The 12,527-nt window shown below is 35.0% G+C and overlaps 2 protein-coding genes across 2 annotated transcripts; both read right to left on the bottom strand.

The window, feature by feature from the left end:
• Positions 1-11: 11 nt before the first annotated feature.
• On the bottom strand, positions 12-8,451 carry LOC116297756 (protein phosphatase PTC7 homolog). The gene is made up of 5 exons (XM_031706043.2): positions 7,809-8,451; positions 5,536-5,715; positions 4,769-4,967; positions 4,231-4,354; positions 12-3,617 (listed from the first exon to the last, which is right to left on the bottom strand). Exons 1-5 carry the CDS (start codon positions 8,023-8,025, stop codon positions 3,402-3,404), a joined length of 936 nt encoding a protein of 311 aa, XP_031561903.2. The 5' UTR covers positions 8,026-8,451; the 3' UTR covers positions 12-3,401.
• Positions 8,452-9,017: 566 nt separating this feature from the next.
• LOC116297758 (lysosome membrane protein 2) lies at positions 9,018-12,120 on the bottom strand. Its single transcript, XM_031706046.2, has 2 exons — positions 12,000-12,120; positions 9,018-11,640 (listed from the first exon to the last, which is right to left on the bottom strand). Exon 2 carries the CDS (start codon positions 11,619-11,621, stop codon positions 10,074-10,076), a length of 1,548 nt encoding a protein of 515 aa, XP_031561906.2. The 5' UTR covers positions 11,622-11,640; positions 12,000-12,120; the 3' UTR covers positions 9,018-10,073.
• Positions 12,121-12,527: the final 407 nt, after the last annotated feature.

Here is a 12,527-nt window from a genome sequence, read left to right on the forward strand (position 1 = left end):
AATACCCACAATCCTTATCAATTATCCTTTAATTTTGTACGAAATATTTTACAATCACCTAAAACTCAGGATTTTTTTATCAAAGTTTAACATACATATTTTTAGAGGTTGCCTAATACATTATTATTGCTATCGCCAAGCCTAATCAATGATAGATAATCACCATGCACAGTGGACCTGGAGGGTCCAGGGAGAGGTCCTTTCAGTCAGCTTAGGAAAAATTTACCAAACATAAGAAGTAATGAAAAATACAATACGTATTTGATAAAAGTATCTTTTATGGCAACAATTTTTTTCCAATTCATATATTATCATCATTATTTTAAAATATTTCTCAAACTCATTAATAATCCATAAGGTCAATGACCAATGGTGACTTTGCAATGTAGTCACGTGCACACACTTTGATACTTGATCAAAATTGGATCAAGACACTGATCAAAACACTAATGAATAAACATATAATTACAAAGGAATATTTTTAGTCTCACGAGATTGAAGAACAAATGAATTATATTGAGTTTGAGAAGTCAGTTCAAAAACTTGTGCTTCGTGTTTGATCAGGGCATCCAAAACAATAAAAGCACTCAGCCTAACAGCCTCATACATTCATCTGTTTCTTGGTGTTTGGATGCCTTGTACAACCACTCGCACTTGTTTGAATGGTCTATTATGTATTAATGATCAAAATACCACAGGTGCTATCTAGCTACTTTCATCAAATACAATTGATATTTGTCATCAATTCTTATAGAGAACTAAGGTATTTCCTATTAAAATAACATGGCAACAAAAAACATGTTGATAATATTAATTATGTACAAATCCTCAAGCATTTTTGGGTACTATTCAAATTGGGCATGCAATTAATTAATTAATCATATCCTTCAAGTCCTGCAATCTGATTGGTTCAAAGGAGTGAGATTAATTCCCAAATTGCATAGTTAGGAGCTTAATCGTTTCCTTAAAAAAATTTTTTAAACAATAAAATAAAACAAAATAAAACAAAAAAATCAAAAGTTTTTTTTAGATTTTTTTTGTTCGCATTTAGTTCTTCTACTACATTAAATTGATTATTCTGCACTCTTTATTATGTCTTTTTCTTGTGTATGATTACAAAAAGGTCGTGCGATTTTGTAATGGACGCGTTTGATTTCGGACCAAATTGCACTCCACTCAGTTCAATTACCATCATTAATCGCACAGTAATTAATTGCACAGATTAAGATCAACCAATCAGAAACAAGTATTTTTTACATGTATTATTCGTAGTACTTTCTTATTGTTGGGACCTCACTCCCTGGGGTTAATTACTACTTTCTGGAGCTGTACATTTTCATAGTGGGCTTAAAGTTACTTTATTTCTATAAAAATGTTTAGAAATTGGTAACAAAAAAGCAGTTATTATATTTACAAATCTAAAAATAAATAATATAACCTCCTTTTCCACGAAAAACAGAAATAATTATTATGAACATGCTAAAACCAAGCGATATTTGAGATATTAATTCACCAAATGACAATCAACAAAACCTTATTATAAAGTTATTGAAATCCAACAACTTGTCAAAAAAATTGCAAAAAAAAAAAATTGTTCTGTAGCTATTTTTAAAATTGATAATTTCTTTTCTTCAATTTTTTCTTCCTAAAATATTAAAAATCAATAGACATTCGCCAAATTCACTTGAGTGTCCCAAAACAATGGCCAAGTCAAGGCTGGACTTGATAAAATACAGTAAATATGTGAACACATCAAGTGTAACCTTGACTTGCAAACATTGTTTAGTGGTCACTCAAACGAATTCAGGAAAATGCCTATTGATCAACCACTTTTAGTTATTATTTGTTAAGAGATCATTTGATGTTCTTATGTCATTTCAATATGTAACGAGGGACACTATACTTGAGTTACAAGAGCCTTGGTTTACATATCTCCAATTTTATAAGTTTCAGGAATTGAGCCACAGTGTTTTCTCAATAGGCCCTTTGCAGCTCAGTAATTACGTGCTGATTAATTCACTGAGAGCAAATGAATGAACACCTTGATTCCCATGGGTGAAATATAATGGTGAGGAAATAAAATTTCTACAACCTGTTTTGAGAGATCGTAATAAAACTGCATTTCGTAACACACTGGTTACACATTGTTTCATTCAGTTCTTTACAAGTAGCTAAAAAGAATCACCAATTTAATATGAAATAAAAAATTTTGCTCACCAGAACAGACAAGTGACTGATAACTGCAAAGGACCTGTAACTTTGCTACTTCACTTTTTTAGCCTGAGCATAATTTCAAATGATGGGATCCCTTGCAAAGCATTTCATTAATTGAATTGCAGAGCTTTCTATAATATTTGTAGTAGGCCGTTAGTACTAAAAAATAAGGGGACTGAATCCACTGGTGTTTGTAAATAACTTTATTTGGCAATAAATTATTTTTTTGTCGAAATAGCCTGCAGTTTAAGGTGAAGTATCCGGCGATAAACCGCCGGTAGCCGCCTTTTATTGAAAGCTCTGAATTGATGTATATTATATTTGGAAACTTTTTTTTTCTAATATTTATTTTTTTGAACAAGTTTAAGATGATAAATCATTAATTTAATCAGAAAAAGGAAATTTTTTCCTAATAAAGAATCATTATTCCTCAAAGAGTCTGTAATCAAAAAATATACAACATATGCCCAGCCTGAGAAGTTATGATAGCATGACAGTTATGTGCGCCTCTTAGCATAAGTGATGATCATGCTGATGAGAAGTTAACTTTATACCTAATTATTTTATTTATTCTAAAGTTTACTTTTTTTTTGGTATTTGGTGTGGAGATTTTGCTGAAAATCATTTCTTAAGAGCTACTGCATTGAATCAAAATTGTACAAAATATAAATAAGATTACACAAATTACTTAAAGGTGTGTATAGAATGTTATGAATCCATTAGATTCTGCTGTGTTCCTTGACCATAGTTATATTAACGCAGGGTTAGCCATGATTTCGCATAGAATATTTATTATTTGTTATATGGCGCATTGAAGTGGAGTGTAATAATATTGTCAATTTAAATAATTCATCCACAAACCCTAGATCTGTCACGGCTATAGTCACCATCAGTGAATGGTTAATATTGGACATATACAGACTAATGATAATCCAATACAGCTATATACCTAAGTGAAGAAACACTAACTGAATGAAGTCTGAATCTCTTCCTGGTCACTTTGCTTAGTGCTCTAATGTCTATTACTTAGTCAATTTTCGTCATTACGTATATCACTGCATATCTATGTAGTATCCACACACCTTATATCTCTTCCTGGTCACTTTGCTTAGTGCTCTAATTTCTATTATTTAATCAAGTTTCGTGGTTACGTATATCACTGCATATCTATCTAGTATCCACACACCTCATATCTCTTCCTGGTCACTTTGTTTAGTGTTCTTTTCAGAAGATACTACACTAATCAGTACAGTTATATCATCTGGTTTACCACCACTTATCTGTAATCCTTGAAACTTGGCTTGCTTTGCAAATGGTGACTCATAACTTGGATCAAATGCAAGACACTGAGCTTTCATAGCAAGAGAATCTGCTAATGTCTGGATGCTTCGTTCTTCAAAGTTCTACAAGAAACAATTGCATGAAAGTAACATTACCTAACAAATAAAAATGAGATTTTTTTGTTGTTTTGTCCTCTGAATTGAGCTGACATTTTAGGGGCGTCGCCAGGATTTTGCCTTTTGGGGCAAAATCCCATTTTCAGAACATCAGTAAATAGTACATTTCTACAGCATGAAGGTGGTGGGGGCAAGCTCCCTTGCCTCCCTGGTTACGCCCCTGGATTTGGGATATGGTCCTAAAAAGGAGCTGAGAAAGCTTAGGAAATTGTTTAGATAGGTTAAACCCCACTAAGTTAGCTTAATTGGTTATAGCATTGTCTGTCAGGCAGGAGGTCTTAGGTCTTAAAATAACTGAGGGGAAGGTGCTGCCTTTGTAATGGCTAGACCATCTGCTAATGGGTAGACCTTCACATGGCTGGGATGACCATGTTAATGGACCTCTATCATGTGGTGGCCATGCTTTCTCATAGTGGGATCTATTGTTCAAACCAACATGGCTGCCGCTGTCTCTGATTGGTTAATTTACAATAAACTTGAATTATTTAGGTGGCCAAATGGTAGCACATGCTGCTGCACTGAAACTACTGTCATAAAGACTTTATTTGATGGCTCTTACCTCAAGTTCAGATACTTCCTGAAGGATCTGTTCTTTTGTTAAATTGTCAAATAATCCATCTGTACCCATTATGATGAGGTCATCCACTTCAACATTAAATGATGTGCTCTCTGCTACATCCAAACTAAGATGAAATTACAACATAATAAATAGCCATCTTGTAAATACGAATTACTTATTTTGTACATGTAGACACATAGAGTCAGAGATAACTGAATTAAGAATATCAATATAAAACTGTTTCATAGCAGATTTCTTTTTCCTTTTCTTTCAAACATGATGAATTTTCCTGAAACATTTTATGAGCTGGGCATGGTCAACTCTTTAGTGTGGTCAAGGTTAATTTCAAAGAGTAAGGAAAACAGAAGAAGCCAAAGAAAACTTTTGAATAACAGCAAGCAACCACAGGGAACCCAATCAGACAAAGGATATTGAGACCTACATACTTTACTGGGCTTCCTGTGGCAAAGTGTATGACTAGATGAAAGAGGGATCTTAGCGTAAATGATTATGTATTACAACATAAATGGTTCATTACCTGTCTTGAATGACTCTGCCGTCCTGTCCAGGGGGAGGTATGGCTAATTGGAATGGAGTATTGAAGTAATGTTGTTGGTCTGAAGATTGGTGAACTACATTCCCTTTTCTTATAACCAGGAAACCAGAGTCTCCTAAATTCATTGAGTGTAAAGTCTTGCTTGCCTTGTCAAGGACAACAATACAAGCTGTACTGCTTCCTGTTGGTTGAAAAGGGAAAAAATAACATCCTCATCATCATCATTGGTATCATAACATAATGGTTGTCACAATCTCATGATTTCTATCCCTAAATGTATATTATTTCTAGTGTTTTTATTTTGTTGAATGAAACAGATAATATAATGGTTGATAGTAAAGAGAAAAAACTCCAATGAAAATAATCAAACTTAAAATATGTAGATGATTTCATGGAGAAATGATCCATCCACCCATCATGGAGAACTTTTTTAAAGACTCCCTACCCCAGAAAATCCATTTTTTTTCCATACAAACTGACCCTCCTCCCCCTACCCCTCTGAAATTTCAAGTTCCTCTGGTAGAGGGGGGGGGGGGGTATGGATAATTTCTGGAACTACACAATATGGAAATAGGCAAAAAAGTGAGAAGCAAAGCATGAATAACACAGCAGCCATAATGTAGGGCAAGGAATAATGCACTGTTTTGCATAATATGACATTTATTTCCCAAATAAAAATGTCTATCAACTTGCTCTAAAATATTGACCAAGATACATACAGTACACATGTAGAAACAAAATAGACTTACCAAAAACTGCATCCTTTAGTTCGGTCAATTCCTGGAAGGCATTTTTAACAATATCTATTGGTGACTGTGTATGCAAACCACCATCCAAGACAAATCTTTTGCATCCTTCCATCAGAGAACTTGCAAATCTAGAAGAATCAATGCCGTACTGGCGCCAACCACCTACTCCATCTGCAACACCTAAATCAAGATAAAGGAAAAAGAATTATTCCAACAGCTTTATCTATATATGTAGAAGAAGAAGAATAACTTTATTTAAACACGGTCGACCCATCAGGATTTTATGATAAAATAGTAATAAAAATTTTAATTATTTAATTTTTAATTTTTAATGAAAGCTAATAATAAAAACAAAAAATCTAACAAATGAACATGCTTTTCAAGAGTGCCGGAATAATGTTTGAGGTTCAAAAATGCCCTACTTAAAAATCACTTACAGCCAGCATGAAAACTATGAAGGGTCTGTGGTTGCTGTAACTCAATCGGCAGGATATTCCAAAGAACTGCTCCATTATAGCTAAAGCTATTTTAACGAAAATTAGCACAAGGCAATGGAATAGTTAGTTTACTCCCAGTGTCCATAGCCATCAATCTCATTAATATTGTTGTATGACACAGAACAAGAACCACAGGGCAGAGGTTTGAGTGGGGATACAACTACAACTATTGGAGGACAAAAAGTATGTAGAAGTGGTCTACAGCAGCTACGCGAGTGATATCAAAAATGGCTTGACTGGAAATTAAATCTTTATTTGAGCTTTAATTCCAGTAAAAACCTACAAATTAGGGCAAAAATAAATCCTTGTAAAGCTTAACAATTAATTACATTGAGTCTAATTCATAGAAACATGAATAAATCCAAAATAAGTAAAAACTTTCCGAAATTGACAACTAGCGGCATTGATGAAAAATAATTTCCAATGTGCTTTCAGGACATGATACTGTTTCCATGACACACTCCCACGGGACCTATAAATAAAAACTAATTAAGCCTATTTTTTGAAATTTACAACAATTGTCAACTACTTGTTGAGGCATAAAAATTGGCCTCAACAAAGTAGTTGTCTCCTAATAATTACATATGCAGCTGTCCTTAGGGTCATCATGCAGAAACACCTCTCTCCACACGAACCTCTGCTTATTTGAGAAGAGCATTCCATACAAAAGTCAAATAATACACTAGTTGCACATTTTATTTATACCACTGCCATTGATAACCACATTTATAGCCTCGTTTATAAGCCATTCACAGCTACCATTAAAGGATGGGATTTCAAAACATTGGTATCGTTCAAGCTGTACATTCTTTACATTACAGTTGACTTTTGCAAATGATTTTCTCTTAAACGAGACTAAGCCTGTGCAAATGAATGTTCTGTCTTAAAACACAGCAGTATTTACTGAATGAGAAAAGGGGTCATTGTAAGAAGAAGTAAGGCTCAAAATGGGCTATTGCATAAACCTTTTGTACCCCCCTCCCCTCCCTGTTAGGGACCTAAGTTTGTAAGAACCCCCTAAGAAATTCCTGAAGACATTAAGATCCCTGTGGAATTCCCTGCTGTTCTTTACTTATCCCTGAAGAATACATGTGGAATTGGGGTCCTTAACCCAGCACAGCACACAAAAAAACGATCCTGACCCCGAAAGAATTCCAGCTCAAAAACACCCCCAGCTGTTAAAGAATTCCAGCACAAAAACACCCCCGAACCCTGAAGAATTTCACTGTCCTCAGCGGGATAGGGATACGAAAAATTAATGAATTAATGCAATAGCAAAATGCTAAAACTACAGATATATAATGCTTTGTGTGTGACCGGTTAACCGGTATAAGTAAGATAATGAGTGCTTATATCAATATGAAATTATTAATGTAGGTAGATTTATTGGAAGTTATTCTTAGTGCTGCTACACCTTAGACAAATATTTAAGGCAGATGCTTTAAGATGGAACCGGCTAGACGTGTGTACTAAACGTGGAATAATGTAGAAGATTAAAATACAAGAAAGACTTATGACATCAAACAGTTCACAAGGTCGAGTTTTTTTCGTCAAATGACAATAAAACTAGTATTATTGAGGTAGATAACTGGAATAACATTAAGCTTTTCACAGAAAGAGGTAAATCTTATAAAATGGTCATTAGAAATCCTAATACGCAGTTAAAATCCTTACATTTAAGCTTTGAAGAAGTCTTTGTACGACTAAACTCGATTACATCATAAAACTAAATACATTATTTTTCCCTTAAATCCCTTGTGAAGGGCAACCACTTACCCATAACGTTATTTCCTTGATTCTCGGCGATAAAATAAGCATCGTCTCCAAAAACAAATCTCCTTCTTGGAGAGTTAATCTCCTTGGAAAAACCACAACAAACAGAAATAAGATGAACTCGAGCAACGGCTGCTTCTCGTCCGAGAAGATGACTGACTGCCTGTCGAGCTTGGCTGCAGAATAACCGTCCGTAAACTACGCATGTTTGCATAGCCATTGTCACAAGGTAGTAGAGATTGTAGCTACATGGGATTTAGAGGTTGGAAGTGGTGTTAAAGTGGTGATTTTTAGCCGTGATTTTGGAGTTACATTTTATAAAAACACCGTGAACTTAACATGAACATGAATAATAATGTATCGGTTTCCTATGATGCAATGGTCCTACCAGGCCTTCTGGCAGACAACACACAGGAAGCCCAATATGGTGGTCAAACACTGACCAGCTCGTGCTGTCAGGGAAAGAATTCTATAGAGCGTTTTCACTCACGTGACAAGGCAGCCTGGTGTACCAAACAATAAAAACTTTTTGCACAAGTTTTGCATAAGAATATAGTTCAATAGACCTCCTCGGCTCTGGAATGCTTGAGTGTAATGTTGTCCCATTTCAGACCAAGTGTAATTCCCTTGAGAATGATATTCTTTGAGTTGTATCCAATGATGTTCATGTGTCTTCTCATGTGCAACCAAGCACAAACCTTAAACAAAGAAATAATACTTTAGGGAATGACTCCATGGTCTGACATGGGACAACATTATGTCAGAGCCAAGGAGGTCTATTTTTGGAGGACAGAACATTGGTTTGGTACACCAACATGACCGCTTTGACGTCACATGAAAAGGCTCTATTGAAAACTAGGGATTCAGCTGATCATTCTACATTATGTCAGGTGAAACCAAGCAATATCAGCTGATAGAACTCTTTGAATCTCAATATCTGCTCCAAATGGTGGTCTCAAAACAGGGAATGACGTCAAGTTAAACCCATCTGAATTGCTACTTAGAAACAGAAGTCAAAATTTTCATTAGGGAATGTCATAGTCTGGAAGGAATATTTTTATATTTTCTTTACTGAGTTGTCCTATAGTTCTAAAAGGTTTAAAAGAAAATTGAAGTCATTTGGAAAATCAGTTTTGAAAATGTATACTAGATAAAATCATTTCATTCATTTTCAGAATATTTTGTGACCCATGCACCAAAATGTTACATATGTATTTTGTAAGCTTATTTAATGTTTATTGGATCAAAATATTTCAACATGCCTGTTATCCAAGTATTTAGTGATAGTTTGTCACAGGTTTAGTGTGTGCACTCTAACAGTCTGAATATTATAATTACAAAAACAAGTATATGTATTTACAGTGCAACTACTGTGACTGGGGCCACCTAGGCAACAAGCCAATTAAAATGTAGAATGAAAGCAATACATAGCTGCACTGTCATATACTGTCATATACTGGTTTGTTTCCCAGCGTGGTCAGAAATTAATTTGTCTGAATTTTATTTCCAAGGGTCTTTCGCCCGGAATAACCTCGTTCCCAATCACTATAACTTATCTATATTTCTATATCTTATATTTCTATGTCATATACTGTATAAGATTTGAATTAAATAATCTCCCCAGAAACGATACAAATGATATACTGTATAAGATTTGAATAAAATAATCTCTCCATATATAAACAATACAATTAAACATACTTTTTATATTTTTTATATTAAAAACTTAAATCAACTGCACAATGTCTTTGTTGTGTTCACCCCAATTCTATATATGAGCCTAATTATAGCTACAAGTAGAAAAGTACTGCATTACTAGAAGCAATGTGAATACATTTAGAAATCTCACACTTTTTGGAGAAAATAGCTAGTTATATATATTTCATAAGCTATGACAGTAATAGCATAAGTTTTTTTTAACTATGAAAATCTATCAAATTGAGCGAATCCTCACAGTATAATCAAGCAACATATGCAGCTGCAAATTGAAAGACTCAGAAAAAATTCTGAGTCTTGAACGGGATTTGAGCCTTTGCCCTAGCGATTCCGGTGCCATGCTCATTATCTATGTCATTATGATATTACATGAAATAACTACATTTTCTTAGATTATCCAGCTTATTTTTTGGCTTATTTTTTAATAAAATAAATTACTATATTTTCAGTTACAATTGCAAATTGCTCAGCTTAGCCTTTTTGACATTTTTTAAATATAGATATGATCTTTTAATAATATTAAACTAAAAGATCATAATCTAGATGATGTTACTAAGTGCTGACTACAAGAGGTGAGTTTTCATCAGGGTTTGATAGTATGTTTTTCACCTGTTTGAGTTTCCTATTTCTGTCAATCAAAAGCACCAATAAAATCAATCCTGCCAAACAAAGCACGCCCCCAAGAACAACCAGTCCTATCTCCACACCATGAACAACTGTGAATGGCATCAACACTTTGTCTTTGATCATTTGCGCCTGACTATTATCAATGGTGGCTGTCTCATTAATAAACATGACAGGAAGGAATAACTTGTGAAGGTTCTGAGTTTGTTTAATGTCGTCGACTGGTTCAATGAGAGCATTGATCTGGAGTCGCTTGCTGCTTTTAAGCGGTACACCAAGGTGTGGCTCAACGTCCAGGAATGTTCCATGGTCTTTTTCATTCGGAGAGAGACCTTTCACATTATTTGTGAGAGACTTATCTCCAAGATAAAAATGTGGTGCAGACACAAACAATGGGATTGTTATGGGTGCATCCTGACACACACCAATGTCTAATATTCCAGTTGGGTAACACTCCTTTGTACAAAACGCCTTGTTATTTGGATTCATTGAGGCATTTAAGTAAAGCTCTTTTGGAGTCGTGAACTGCAAAGTATCAATTCCGTGAATTGCTATTTGTTTATTATATGTCAAGTATAATGAACGGCAAAGCTGAGTTACGAAAACATAGAGTGTACTATCAGTTGACTGTTGCGGAGGAAACTGAGTACCATCGCTGCCATTTAGCATGTTGGCGTAGGTCGTGTTCCATACACCCACATCTGGTTTTCCCTTCCATTCCGTCCATTTAGTTATCAAGTTTATATCTTTCACTCCAGTGTGGACTTTTGTGAATCCTGAATAAGTATCATTCTTTTGCAAAGCTATGAGAGGATCGACATCTGGAAGAATACTAGTGAGATGGAGCTTTTTCCTCAACTTAGCGTATTCTGCAAGAAAAGGATCATCGTATCCCCACAAAAGTTCCTGTACTGTTCTATTTTCGAAAAGCGTTTCATTGAAATTGCCCAATATCAAAGATAACAGCTCTTTCCAGCGTAAGAAATCTGGGAAGTTCTTCACTAGATTAGCAATCGCGATTAAGGGAATATTCACGTTTACTATAACATCTCTAACAGGATCACATTTTGCACAAGAGGTATCTGGGTCGAACACAAACCACTGCCTCTCATTGTAAGACACAGTAGAGTTCTCATCGTGCCAAGTAATGTTGTCCTTTCGTCTGTACTCCTTGTACGAGTAAGGTCCTCTTTGCACAACATGAGGAGGTGAACCAAGCGATGCTTCTTCATAATTAACAACATGGAAAATAAAAAACTGAAGGTAAATCGAAACTTTTGGTGCCCTCCACTGTTTGAAGCTATCTGAGCCAGGCTTCAACGCCAGAGTTGAATCGATCTTGTTCTGAATCAAAGAATCGATCAGAGGATAACAAGTGACGGCAACCAATATTAGCAGCACTCCAATAGTCAAAAGAACTGCAATCTTCTTTCCCCCGTAAATACAGCTTGTTTGTTTTTCTGATTTCTCTTCCATTATTGATGGAGAAATGCAGCTGTAAAATAAAAGAGTGAAGGGGTTAAAATAAGAAGCAACGTTCGAAGCCGTGACTTTATACAGCACGAAAATCTGAACTCGAGATTGTGAAATGAGAACTTTGTACTTTGTACTTTTACGTTTCAGGACAATCGCATCCAGTAACGATCAAAATAAACTTACTACTTAAATTAATACCTAGTAGCACGTATAAAGTTGGTTTATTTGCTTGTGTAGGATATAGTTATCACAATAAACTGCTTTATAACTCTTTGAACGCAGTATGCACGTTTTTTTAAAGATTCATGTAAACAACTACTATAATGAAATACATCCAATCAGCGATAAAAAAATAATTTTTGAAGTAAAGTTACTCACCTTTTATGTGGTGGAAAGTTTAAAATATGGCTGAATGAAGCTTGCTAGCTAAGATTCCAGTCCTTCAGTTTTTACTTCACCAGATGCCGAACCTTGAATGGCCTTCAAACTCAATCAGGTGACTATATATACTTCTAGTTACATAATATCTCGCCCCAGGGTTTCCATTCCAGGACTTTGTCTTGCAACACGTATTCCATTCATTACAGACTGTAACGCGTTATTACTGGTAAAGGTACCGACTAATTAGTTTTGATTGACGGCAGCGAGAAAACAAATTACAGCGTTCAGCTTGTAAAACGAGTTCGCAGAATATGGAAAATCGCAGTAAATGTAAATAACGTTTTGTCAAATGAAAAGCTACGGACCTCCCTCTAACTGTATTAAAAGCAACCTTTGTAAAAACAAGAGTAGTAAATGTTGACAAGTACAAGTGAGCACTTTGATGGTATCCGAAATGAAGGTTTTTAACTAGCCCAAATTTCCTCTTCCGTCTGGATCTAAAACGCAACTATTTCCGTTATTTCC

The sequence above is a fragment of the Actinia tenebrosa genome, unplaced genomic scaffold (assembly GCF_029948245.1).
Source record: "Actinia tenebrosa isolate PJP-AT-01 unplaced genomic scaffold, QUT_ActTen_1.0 PGA_scaffold1__47_contigs__length_23844297, whole genome shotgun sequence".
In the NCBI taxonomy this organism is placed as follows: domain Eukaryota; kingdom Metazoa; phylum Cnidaria; class Anthozoa; order Actiniaria; family Actiniidae; genus Actinia; species Actinia tenebrosa.

What these genes read in the sequence shown, in the direction of transcription:
- LOC116297756 (XM_031706043.2), bottom strand. Translation starts at nt 8,025, where the DNA reads ATGGCTATGCAAACATGCGTAGTTTACGGACGGTTATTCTGCAGCCAA. An exon ending in TCAAGGAAATAACGTTATGG is followed by an intron (nt 5,716 to 7,808) that starts GTAAGTGGTTGC and finishes ATCTTGATTTAG; the next exon opens with GTGTTGCAGATGGAGTAGGT. An exon ending in ACTAAAGGATGCAGTTTTTG is followed by an intron (nt 4,968 to 5,535) that starts GTAAGTCTATTT and finishes TTCAACCAACAG; the next exon opens with GAAGCAGTACAGCTTGTATT.
- LOC116297758 (XM_031706046.2), bottom strand. Translation starts at nt 11,621, where the DNA reads ATGGAAGAGAAATCAGAAAAACAAACAAGCTGTATTTACGGGGGAAAG.